This window comes from Ornithodoros turicata, unplaced genomic scaffold (assembly GCF_037126465.1).
Source record: "Ornithodoros turicata isolate Travis unplaced genomic scaffold, ASM3712646v1 ctg00000850.1, whole genome shotgun sequence".
NCBI classification, from domain to species: Eukaryota; Metazoa; Arthropoda; class Arachnida; order Ixodida; family Argasidae; genus Ornithodoros; species Ornithodoros turicata.
In genome coordinates, this window is record NW_026999405.1 from 486,853 (window position 1) to 500,089 (window position 13,237).

A 13,237-nucleotide genomic window follows, 5' to 3' on the forward strand; every position below is an offset into this window, starting at 1 on the left:
CAGATCTCAGATAAATTCTCATTACGTTCCAACAGTCTTCTTCCGCTACTTTCCAGCACTACGATGCTATGGCGTGTCGCTAACGGTGCCGTGCACTGTATTTGGCTTCGGTGGCGCATCTCGTTCTGGTTCATCCTCGTTTGCCTCCCGCGGCTGAGACGCCGTTGTCTCAACGTCACCCAACTACGGGTACGCGCCACAAGAAGAAGATTCAGTTTTCAAGCACATGAGTTTTCAATCTTCGGCACATCTAGCCCTCCGTGATTATTCCTGTTCATCTCCTCTACAAAAACTTACGGACTCTCCCTGCGCAGACCTGATGCCATGATAGGTATGTTGACGTCACCCGAGGAGATAGGGTAGTGCCGTACGACTAACGTTGCCGGGTCGGAAATTTGAAATTCAAGTGGTCGGTGACAAGATATTGTACATGGTGACTCCTTATAAAGTAATTGATAAATGGAACAGTTACATGTTAGTCGATGGCATCTTTTAGTGCGCAACAGACTATTTCCAAACGTCGTGTGGTTACAATAACACAAGTAATATTTCACAAGATAACGCAAGTAATTATTCTGTTGTGCATTCCTTCACCGACTATACAACATCTTCCCTGAATTTACTGAAGATCCCTAACAAAGAGCACCATCCTAAAGGTAGGAACAATCGAGTCAACGTCGCTCTCGCCGCAAAGGAGAAAGTCAACGTGTGTTACCTACCATATCTTTGGAAGGCCAGAAATTGTTAATGTATAGCAAATTTGACCACCAGGATTTTTCGCAGAGTTGAATTTCAGTGCCCATGATGTCGCTCCAGAATGGACCGTCACCGAGGGCCGGCATAAGGAACAGAAGCCCGAGGGCCAATACTAGCGGGGGCGTCATCCTAGAGGAGAGGAAGGAGGACAGTAAGGCACTTCGAAAGCAGAAAATCAAGGCAGGCACACTACGTTGTGACTCCGAGGCGACATACGCCCACCTAAGCCAATCACAGGTGCTTCCATGTTTGTTGGGGGAGTGTACCTGCACGAGTTTATGTGTCTTGATTCTTGAAGTACCTGGTACAACCAGTGGTTCACTATTATTTTTCACTACAGTACGGCAAGCAATGGGGTAGAGTATCGCCCCCGGCGATGAAACTCCAGAATCATTATTAAAATAATGTTGTTGTCGCTCTTCACTGATATTACTTTGTGCAAAACAAGAGGAAGAAGAAAGCATCACATAGTTCTGCACTTTTTATTGTTCTAATTGAAGCATAATCGTAATTGGGAATACATTTGTTGCGGACTCTGTGTGATTCTGTTAAGAGTATGTGTATCATGTTGACGATCGACTGTTCAACAGGGCTTGACATTTCAGTCTAATTACGTCTGTAATTATTTGGGATGAAGATAATAAAATAAGCGAAAAAACAAATATGGAAGCTGCACCTGCCTTGCTCTTGCTTACCGTTCACCTCCTTCAGTTCTCATCTCGCTTTCACGAATTTTCATGAAAAGACATTGCTTCCATTGCTGTCCGCCTATTGTGATCATTTCACGTTGTGACAATTTGGTGATCAGATTGTGATTTGCACACGCCACCTGTCTCACTAACACGTGAAGTACCTATAGCTTTATGCGCGGCATGCCGCAGGATTGGACAGCCACTATTTCAAAGAGAAAACGTCCTTACGTCGATTTCAATGAGAGAGGGGGTGGACAAAAACATTTTTGCTCAACTAGTTCTCAGTCATCTAGTTCGATAAAGCTTTAGCTCGACTCAGGTTAAATCCGCTTGGTTAACCGCGCGCCCTTGGAAGGCGTGCCGGGAAACGTGATGTAAAACGACGCACTCTAAAAACTGAACTTCATCGCATACCACGGCTCTGCGCCAACCATTGCCACCAATGATAGGGTTATCGCTTGTCATTCGAAGAGAGAGGGGCGTACATCTTTTGTGTCAATTTGGATATATTATAATTGACACAAAAAGGCGCACGCCTCCCTCCCTCTTCGAATCAGAAGCATCAACCCTATCACTCAATGCAATGGTTGATGCAGAGCGTGCTATGCGACGAAGTTCAGTTTTTAGAGTGCAGTGATGGCGCATACACCAGAAATACGAGGACGACGATCGGAGACGATAGGAAAAAGTATGTCGAAAAAGCAAGGCGTAAAAGGCAGGGCATAAAAGCAAGGCATAAAAACTAAGCGGCGGAATAGCAAGCCGACGTCCCGTTTGGCTGACCTTTCCCCAGTTTTTTTCCCTTTTGGTCTAATAAATATACCCCCCTCCCATGAAAACCAAGGGAAGGCAAAAAAAAAATGGAAACATCACAGTACCATTACCATTTTTATACACATGTGGCGCGTTCCTGGAAGCGCGTGAGCACCGTAGCATCGTTGCGCAGTCCGTACTTTTGCAGTGAGTGGCACTACGATGCTACGGCGCCCATGATTTCCCCCACATCTCCCAAATTGCACAGCGACTGCCGCAGTGGCGCTGCGTGTTCTTCAAAAACCTACTGGACAAGACTTGTCCCAGCACCTTTTTCCGGTTGCAAACCATATTCTCGTTGTTTTTCCTAAAGCGAAACTGTACTCACCTCCAATATTTATTGAACAGGAATCGGATCACGTTCAGTCTTCCGTCATTTTCCTCGAGCTCTCTCCAGGAAGTGTACACTACGAGTAAGCCACTGTAATTAGAAATCCTCGTTGATAACTCACGCACACTTGAACGAATAGGTGTAAAATATTTCCATCGCTATTCCGCCATGTCTGACCTCTTCTAGCTACGAGACTTTCACAAACTTACGCTTACCTTATCAGAAAAAACGAGTCCACACCCAGCGTAAAGTTTATGATGCCGGAGAAGAAAAAGTTGTCCGAGTACATTTCGTGACCGTTGAACAGTCCGCCTGGAAGAGACAACAAGCAAAACTGGGTCGTACAAAATATTTAATCAATTTCACCGAAATATATTTTGTCCTGTGAAGCTATTGTGAAGGAGTGTGAAGGGAAGATATTTTATACGTTCCGATCTTTGAAGGTGAGGGGTAAACCCTGGACAAACTAAGAGGTTCCGTTGAGTTTTGCTATAGTGCTGGCCCAGTTATCCCCCCCCCCCCATTAACACCTTAGAGATTTCCAGAACACAACACGGACGCCCCGGATATGTCATTGTGTCGCCCTCATACTTGCGAAACAGTCTTGTCGCGCTTATTGCCGCTTTCCGCCCCATTGCGTTCAATGGCCTCTGGCCTCCCACAGTATTCTTCCAAGTGAGGGCAAACATCTGTCAACGGGCGCAAAGCGTGCAACTAGTGGATATTACACTCGGAGCTTCAGCACAAAGCACGCTGATGGTCTACCATCATTCGGAATGATACCGTTGATATGATACCGAGTGATGATCCGAATGATACCGAGTGATAACGCTACCGGTCTGTGCAATGTGTGCCCTTCCCTGCGCTATGCGGTGAAGTTCTATTTCAAAGGAACGGTCGCATCCGTTCCACGCCACATACGTGTATGCACACGAGGGACATCTCCACGCAATAGTATAGTGGAAGAAAAAGCAAAAACTGTTAATGGGGCAGAAGCTAGGCCACGTGTTATGCTGAGCATGCGCACGGTGCCAGAATACCGAGAGTTGTGTGGTGCCAACGTCACCTACAAAACACAAAAACGAACATCACAAGAGAAAGCTAAGACGCGAGGCAAGACAAGACAATATCGTCACGGGCGTTAGGCCTCATTATATGGCACAGTGAACCCCTAAACGACCTTACGTAGTGATTAAGAGTTCACCATTGTCGAGTGGGCTTTTCGTGGCCGTAGCTATGGTACGAGCAGCCATCAGCCTCATAGGTAGCCATTGCATGGTAACCATGGGAAAACTGTGTTTGAAATCGTCTGCAGCGATTGGTTGAAGCAGACGACATCCCGGCTTTATATGTCAACGAGGCGAAGGAATGAGAAGAGCGATTAACGGGTCTTCTGTGTCTAGTCGGCCTTGATACAGAGCACCCAATAGACGACACCGTTAGCGTCTTTCCCTGTCCCCTACACTCTAGAAATAGAACCTCCCCACGTAACAAGCCAAATGCCATCAACTGTACGTAATATCACCGCCTCCCCTAGTATTCCCCATAGTATTCCCCTAGTAATTTCTCCCTAGTATTTTTCCTTCATCAACATCAGCGTCAATATCATCGTCGTTCTCACTTTTGATTTTTGGAGAACGCTTTGCGTACGCCTGTTTGTAACGGTCTTTGTGAGGCCAACAAGGACAAGTCATGGGCAAGCTGTCTGCGCCACTGCTTTTTGGCCGTTAACGTCACTACATAAGTGTCACAAAAATGCGTACGCCTCCTGCTTTCAACAAGTCAGGGGAGTCAGTGTCATTCTAGGTAATGGTTTGCTAACTGCGTGTTGCGGCGATGAACGTATGCTTCGAAAACTTTAGTCAACCAAATTCCCGACTGACATGGTTCTGCCCATTCATTTGTCTAGAATGGGAGGCGAACATCTTTCTGTCACACTTATGCAGGTACGTATGAAACTGTCACACAAAGGCGTACGCCCCTCGCTGTCCACAAACCGAGTTTGATAACGGTATGATTCTGTGCAACGGTTGATCCTCATCGTGTTATGTGGTGAAGCTTTGTTGTAAGAAAGGAGCGGCTGCGCCGCAGAATATTCCTTTACTCTAAAAACTCAGCTTCACCACATAGCACGCTCTGCGCCAACCGTTGCCACGAATGATAGGGCTGATTAGGAGAGAGAGAGGGAGCGTACGCCTTTTTGTGTTAATTTGGACGTATGACACTTGATACAAAAAAGCGTATGCCTCCCTCTCTGCTCGAATAAGAACCCATAACCCTATGGCACTGGTTGGCGCAGAGCGTGCTATGCGGTGAAGTTCAGCTTTTAGAGTGTTGAGGTTAGCAGACCACAGAAAGTCATGACGTTGAGCGTTTACGCGGTGGTGGTGGTGGTGAAAGGGCTCGGCATTGTCCGCCTCACAGAGGTGGGCAACACCACGACGGACGCCCTGGGGGAATGTGCGTCCTGGGCAGACTTCTAAGGGAACTGTGCCGACATATACAGGGTGTCCCAGAAAACGTGTCATTGAATTATAATAAAAAAACTACGACACCTAGAATCATGCGGTCAACGGCATTTGTTCTTATTAGGTTTTTGCCACCTTGTAAAGTTAATGTCATATACCTCAAGTTTAATTATGCAAATATTTGCGAAGTGAACTCAGATTTGCCAAGGGAAGGTCACTTTTTTACCCCACCAATATGAAGAGCGTACCGAATTCACTCAAATCCATGATAATTGACAGTAATATTCACAAACTGTCCCATCGGAAAAAATAGCCGAATATCATGCTTTTCGGAGCACCGGACCATAACGCGCGATGTCTTTCTGAGCGCAATCGCTCGCAGTCCGACGAAAGGAGGTTCCGAAGCCAGCCCACAGAGTGATAGTAGAAAAAGTAACAGCTCCTAAAATTGGGGGAGGGAAAGCATTATCACAGCGAAAGTCGGACGTGATAAGCCATGCCTCCATTATCTCTTTCTGCGATGCCGGGGTGGGCTGGGTTTCCAACCTCCTTTCGTCGGACTGACACAGATTGCGCTGAAAAATTCATCGTGCGCTATTCTGTGCGACCTCCGCAGAGCATGATGTTCGGCTACTTTTTCCTATGGGATAGCTCCTGAATATCCCTGTCAATTATCATTAATTTGAGTAAATTAGACACGCTCTTCACATTGGTGGGGTAAAAAATGACCTTGCCTAGGCAAATTTCCGACTTAGGCTGGCAAAAATTTACATAATTAAACTTACGTTACACGACATTCACATGAGGAGGTGGCAAAAACCCAGTAAGAACAAATACAGTTGACCGCATGACTCTAGGTGGTGTAGTTTTTTTATTATAATTCAATGACACGTTTTCTGGGACACCCTGTATGTCTGAAAGCGTCTGAGGAAAACCCAGGAAAAACCCCAGACAGCACAGCCGTACAGCCGTCACCGGGATTCGAACCCGAGTATTCCCCAGTCCCGACGTGACATGGCCAGTACGCTAACCACTGAGCCACGGGAGCTGGTGAGCGTTTACGTGGCAGCAGAAAGCTATAGCATTCTTCGCATTTCCCGTTAAGACCTATCGCTGGTGTACATAGACACGAAATACAGCTAAACGACATCTATTACCTAAAAATCGGGAGCACGAAAACCGTGTAGGACATATTTACTTCATTCACCATGTATACGGTGTCATCTGAGCGATATCGCTGTACAAAATGACATAAATGCAGGTAGACCATATTCGTGACTGGGAAAGCCTGAGGTGGGGAAAGCTAAGGCTCACACCCAGTCATGGACACCTCACCATAGGATTTTGTTTTTTACTTACGAAAGGGTTGGACGCTCTCTATAAAAAAGTAACTGTGTCCAAATATGATCCAGGCCATTGACAGGAATCGTATGCCATGAAGCACAGCAAGGGATGTGCGTTTGCCGTTGGAAGTCTGGATTCCGAACGCCGAGAATGTCAGCAGGACTTCCATAACGATGGCAGGAAGAGTGACCTGCTTGAGCGTTTTGTCTGGAAGCAAACAAATATTGAAATAACTCTTGCAGCAGAACAACAGTATGGCAACAAAGTCGCTAACACTCGCAAAATCCGCCTTGGACTAATGGAATCCCAACAGCTACTTATTCGGCCATTCCAGTCTCTTTTTGTCGTCATTGGTGTGGAGTGACGCTGATCAAAACCATTTGAAAATAAAACGTTGTCAAAATAAATATTTTCAAATCCATCCTTTCTAATTGGTCGACAGCCAAAGCCTTCTACGTCCGAGTACGAAAATAGTACGATATGCATTCTTGGAATGGGCATTCGAGTCTAAGGCATTTCGATGCAGGATATTTCTGTGCGGGTGTTTCTGTGCGGGTGTTTCGGTGCACGGGCACGGTGGTGCACGGTGGTGGACATCTTGGAGAACGCACGTTTTTGGTACATTGACAGTTCGGTGCACGGGCATTTCGGTACAGTCGGGCCGACAAATATGTCTCCGTGAGCCCGGCCGAGCCGGGTCACGCAGCTAATTCCTTACAATTAATGCAGGGCTATTAGTTCATATCATGACGTGCCTTGCGTGATTCCTGCGCATATATTTCCAAAAACAAAGAAAGGGCGCTGCATTATGCGGTATGTGCATGGTTTCACCCTCTAGGACTGTATCTTATTACGGAGAAAGTCTCATTACGACAAAATAGTCCTTTAATCCCCAAGTGCGTCATGACGACCAAAATCTCAGCTCGACAACGGGTTGTGGGCTGCCGCTTCCGGTTCAGACACGTGTACACCTAGAGATAAGGTTTGTGCGATAGGGGGAGACGCCCCTGTCTCCGAGATGTTACTTAAGCGACAGTGGAAGGCAGCGGGAGCGGATTTTTGCCTGGACTGGGTCTTGCGGCGACACGACCGACGCTGCTGTGCCCTTGAACATGTAAGAGAATAAACACTGTTTCTCTTGTTCAATTGCGGTGTTCGTGTTCTTCGGGGTTGCGGCGGGTCGATTACGGAACCACCCCGGGTTTGTGGGCCGCGGTCCCCACAAGGTCGAGGCAATTACGACCGAAGATGTCTCATTACGGCCAAAGGTAGAGGCATTCAAGTACAAGCCACAATGTTGTCATATTTATTGCGACCTGGGTAGCCATAACGGCACGCTGCATGGCTTAGACTCTTCTCGATGCACATTGACACTGCACATCATATCATAGTGTGGTCTGAGAGCAGTTTGGCTCACAGTAGCCATACATGCATATACAGGGTGTTTCACTTAAGTGATAAAAAAGTCTAACTGGCGACGTACCCGTCGGAGGATTGTGGGACTTTTGGCAATAACTTTCGGGAAACTTTTGAAATTTTTTTTATTTAACTTTGAAAATAGCCAAGCGAATCTTACTTTTTTTTAACGAAATATGAAGTCCCCCACGGATAACTGCAGGCCCAACAAAAACTATGCGCAGTACAGCAACAGAAATAGTCACTTGGGCATTAAAGAATTATTTACGGTCATGAGACTTGGACGTAATGAGATGCTACCGACACTCTAGAACCTTCACAAAGCCACTTGGCATTCATCATGAGTCCTCACATCTTCCACCACCACGCACTCAAAACCAGAACAACAACAACAACAACAAATAAATCGTGACTATGACCTGGGATGATTCACCACTGGAGAGCAGTACACTACCCCATTACACGATTGCAAATGAAGTTGAACTTATGTGCAAAACCAGAATAAATGGGAAGCGGTTGGAAAGTCCGTCCACAACGTCCTCTACTTCCACAAAAACGTGTACTGCAACGATAACGCTCTTGCCCGCATGCCTTATGGACTTTGGTGTGCTGGACTTTGTAACATCGTGTTCTCTTATACGTGAGTCACAGCTGGAGATGCCAGGGCGGGCATTATTCGCTGAGTCACCGGGCCGTACGGGGCCTGGCCGCATAAAAACGGGAAGGCCTGTGCCGGACCGGGCTCGTAAAAGTTGGCCGGTGCAGAGGTCTAGTCACGCACACGCGAAGCGTCCTGAACTCGTCGGAAAAACGTACTTTTAGGCCTTGGGCCCTTACGCACGTTTCGTGCAGGGGAATCAAAAGGAAGCATGTATTAGTGAGTTTTGGAATAGCGTACGCAAAGGCGACAGTGTACGTTATACAAAAACTCACTATTAGGGAGTTTTACCACATCGGAACCGTTCCAGGGAAAAACAGAGAGGAAGCTATCAAATGTGAGATCAGTAAAGTGATGCCAGACAGATCACAGGAATCGAAATGCTTGGTATACCATATCTTTAAAACGGTTACCGTAATGACTTTCCAAACTGCTAAATCTCTTTTAATTCTTCGAAGCCTACAGAGCCGCGATAAGTAAACAAACGGGGGTGAGCACTGTGACGCCACACGGACACCGACGACCAAAAAAATGCGTTTTTTGCATTACCTTCATTTCCTGGCGCTTGTAACATTACGATACATTGTGATAAGATGCGATACGATGTGATCCGATAAAATTGGAACGTGGTGAGCAGCAGAAATTGTCGAAATGAGGAAAACTACACTCTTAAAAATGAACTTCACCACATAGCACGCTCCTAGCCAACCATCATCCCGAATGACAACGTTCTCGCCCCTGATTTGTTGAAAACGGGAGGAGGAGCCTATTTTGTGCCATTATGCACGGCACAAAATAGGCTCCTCCTCCCGTTTTCAACAAATCTAGGGCGAGAACGTTGTCATTGGGGATGATGGTTGGCTAGGAGCGTGCTATGTGGTGAAGTTCATTTTTAAGAGTGTACGTACATTCCGGAATCAGAGTCACAGAAGACGCTAAAAGGATAGCGGACCAACGAACTGTTCCGAAGGGTCTCGTTAACCGTAGAGACATAGCGGCAAGCCCTCCGTAGTGAGAACGCGAAAACCGCGCTTTCTGTCGACATTCCTTGACGTCACCATTCGCGTCGTGACGTCGCGTTGGGCTCCACCAAGTGTGAACTAGGCATTAGAGAGCTCCTACCTCGACGCCGACTGGACCACGTTTCGTGTTTGCTCGACGTGTTTGCGTTCACTGAGCACCGACAAGGTTTTGGCACTCGCAGTGTACCAAGGCTATGTCTATCCTCCGCCCGTGGCGACCGATTGGCTGGAGCTCAACTTGTTGAGTAAACGACTGATCCCTCCGCGAATACCGTTTATGCAGATCCGGTGCCTTCAGCATGTTCTCATGCACGGCGGAGGTCAGTACGCCCATTAAGAGATCAGTCTTTCAGTGACCAACCTTAAAGGGGAGATAAGATGTAGGCTAGCTCGTTGCGCACGATGGAAGGGAACACCGAGACGTACGTCGAAGAGACGTTGTTGTCTTCTGTACGACTCTTCGTTGTCTTGGAGTTCCCTTCTTGCAATTAACAACTTTTCTGCAAACACATCACAAACATTTTAGAAACCAAATTGCTGGCCGTCACAAAAGATGCAATGTGGGTGCAATGCCAAACTTTTCGTCAGCTGAGTTAAGGCGAAGATTTGGGCAAGTTGGTACACAACTATGTAAAAACAGCGCAGAGACGGGACACGAAGAAGAAACAAGTGCACACACAGAGCGCTGACTAACAACTGAAGCTTTAATTCCCAAAGGGGCAAAACCGAAAGGAGGAGAAGAACAAGAAAGGAGGACAATCAAGAACACTCTTGAAGATAAGCAATCTCTTTGTACAATAGATCTATACTGACGGCTTGCTGACACATCTTTCACCTCTATTATGAATAGACATCTACCTGTTTGTAAACCAATGACGTCATAGTGTTCGACAGCGCCACGAATTTGGTAGAGTTGAACTATGCTCAAAGCTAGTGGCGAACAAGGTCGTGCCCGAAAGCCACGGTCTTGAGGGGATTACGATGGTCCCTGAAAGGGACGCGACCATCGGTCCTACTTTTCTTTCAATAGGAGGCAGCGAACAATTGCCAATTCGTGGAACCCAGCCCTCCCCTTTCGGTTTGTTTCGGTTTCGGTCTGTCTACCAACGTCATGATGACGTTTGTCGGGTAGAGGTCTATTCGTGCTCCTTCGTAAATTTCCCTGGCGAGCTTATCGGAGTAGCTCCTAAGTACACGTGTGTCTTCCAAACGAGGTCTTCCGGTTGCAACAAAATGCATGTAAGGCCTTTCGTCCAGTGCAAGTGTAATGTTATTTATGACATTCCTCTGACTTGCGGGAAGTCATATGTGGGGCAGACAGGACGGTGTCTGAATGACAGGCTGCGCGAACACTCATCCTCCCTGCAAACCCACACAGGCTGCAACCTGGCCATGCACTGTCGAGATTGCGGATGCCGACCTCGTTTGGAAGACACATGTGTATTTAAGAGCTACTCCGACAGGCTCGCCAGGGAAATTTACAAATGAGCACAAATTCATACTAGGGGTGAAAGACGTGTCAGCAAGCCGTCAGTAGACCTATTGTACAAAGAGATTAATTATCTTCAAGAGTGTTCTTGATTGTCCTCCTTTCTTGTTCTTCTCTCCATTCGGTTTTGCACCCTTCGGGAAGTAAAGCCAAGGAGATGAAACTCGCGAGTTCACTTGCGGACTAAAGTGAGGCGCTGCGAGCTTTTCACGTCATCAAACGTCAGAATTTTTACGTCGAAGCGCGAGTTCTCAACCGTCACGAGCCCATTGGCTCCTGAGGCCACTCCCCCGGTATGCGAGCGCTAATTGGTTGGTTTGAAATTATGAACTTTCCCTGGCGCGCTTAAGCCGGCGACACCGTGTCGGCGTCGCCGGAGCAACTCGCCGCAAAGTTTCGAAATGTGTTGTGTGCAGCAGGGACACAAGCAAAGCATCTATGCCGGTACCGCTTTGGATGGTTTTTAGTGTCCTTTCCTAACATGTTGTCGATACCGACTCTGAAAAGCTCGGTGCATCATGGATACTGCTGCATGTCAATTCGGTGATCGATAAATGGAAGGCAGGTCTGATTCGCTTGCTTGGTTCGACAACGATTCAAGAAAGACGAATACTGCGTTTTTCCGCTACCCACTCGATGACAGGTAAGTCAGTTCCTATCCATTCTGCCGCTTAGCATGGCATAGTGCCACACCTGTGGCATATACGCAGCATTTTGGCAGGTAGAATTTGTTGTTTTCACGTTTCTGATACCACTCTTTCTTGTTCAGGTATAAGCACTCAACCCATATCTGCTTCAGAATATGATTTGCATGGATACAGTAGAATGGATAAGCCATCAGAGTGGTTGAAACATCATCTTTCGGCATAGCAGCTGCACTGCCAGGTGCCTACACAAGCAGCAAAGGGATATGGACATGTTCTCTCTCATGCCGGATCTCTGATTGTGTGTACCTGTGCAGCTAATATAATGTTGTTCTACTGTGAAATCTTCCACGTGAGACATCAGCTATCAGTGAATGCAAAGTTGCTTCGGCATATCATTCGAACTTCAGAAACAATGCTCATATCATGTTCGTGTTTTGCACAGCTACAACAGACTGCAGTTTGTGATTTGAAAATATCTATCTCGAAAAATAAAGCAATTTGTGTAACAGAAACAGCAAACGTTTCCGCATTTTGTTATTTATCTCACTCGACGCGAACGAAAATCCACAACCACCCAGAACCGCCAAAGCGGGAGAGAGGGTTGAGAACAGATGAAAGAGGGAAAGGGAAAAGCACCGCCAGCGTCACAGGTCACCCGGGGAAACAGAAAAAGCAAAAAAGCTACTCAACCGTCGTCCAACGATTGGCCCAACGCTAGATGTCACGTGAGTTTTTTTTCCCACAATAGAAATATACTACACGTTCATCCCCCTGGTAAAGCTTCAGTTGCTAGTCAGCGCTCTGTGTGTGCACTTGTTTCTTCTTCGTGTCCCGTCTCTGCGCTGCTTTTACGTAGTTTCGTCAGCGTCCACAAAAGCATTGACAGCTGCCGCTGAAACACCTTCCGTGATCGCCTGCAATTTTTTTTAGACGCACTCCGTCATCATGAACTTATTTTTACCATCCCTGTTGGAACGGATTATAAATATGATAAACCTGTGAAACAGAGCACATTGCCCTTCACATTCTCATCAGAAACACAGTTGTACTCCTCAATGAGACGCTTCGTGTGTTCAGGAACTCAGAAGTTGCGTTAGGCTTCCTGTTGCTTATCAAAGCAGCAACCTACGTTGCTGGAGAGATAAAGTACACGCAGATTTGGGCCTTGTTCTTTGATCCCTACCATGATTCTTATCAGCGTAAGCTTTCTCGCCATTCCTTGTCGATTCTGTTCCTCTTCTCCGAGAGTAGTCCAGCAGCGTTCCCACAATGGAGAGCACAAAGAAGGCGGATAACACGACTCTGAAAACAGGAATGTAAAAAATGTGAAGCATTATCTGCGTGGAGGTACAATTATTAATTTTGTTTCGTCCTAACCTTTTACAGCACAACGTAGTGTGTCATAGTGATGTCACGTACTATATATTCTCCACGTTCTCACTTTTTCTTATATAACTTTCCTCAACCTTAGCGCTCTGAAAACAAAGCTTAACCGCATTACACGCTCCCACATAGGCATTTGAGGGGGGGGGGGGCTGCATCCTTTGACCTCAGGCTGTGAAGGCCGTGGAGCATGAAAATGACTCCCCTAGAGACATATT

At 46.7% G+C, this 13,237-nt stretch overlaps 1 protein-coding gene across 1 annotated transcript in view; it reads right to left on the reverse strand.

Annotated features, from left to right (window-relative positions):
- LOC135375313 (nose resistant to fluoxetine protein 6-like) overlaps positions 1-13,237 on the reverse strand; it is an 85,328-nt gene that overhangs the window by 17,708 nt on the left and 54,383 nt on the right. The window contains exons 5-9 of the mRNA XM_064608054.1: positions 12,820-12,938; positions 6,420-6,611; positions 2,808-2,904; positions 2,590-2,682; positions 720-885 (exon numbers count right to left, since the gene is read on the reverse strand). Of these exons, the coding sequence (XP_064464124.1) occupies positions 720-885; positions 2,590-2,682; positions 2,808-2,904; positions 6,420-6,611; positions 12,820-12,938 (667 nt within the window). The remainder of the gene's footprint in view (positions 1-719; positions 886-2,589; positions 2,683-2,807; positions 2,905-6,419; positions 6,612-12,819; positions 12,939-13,237) is intronic.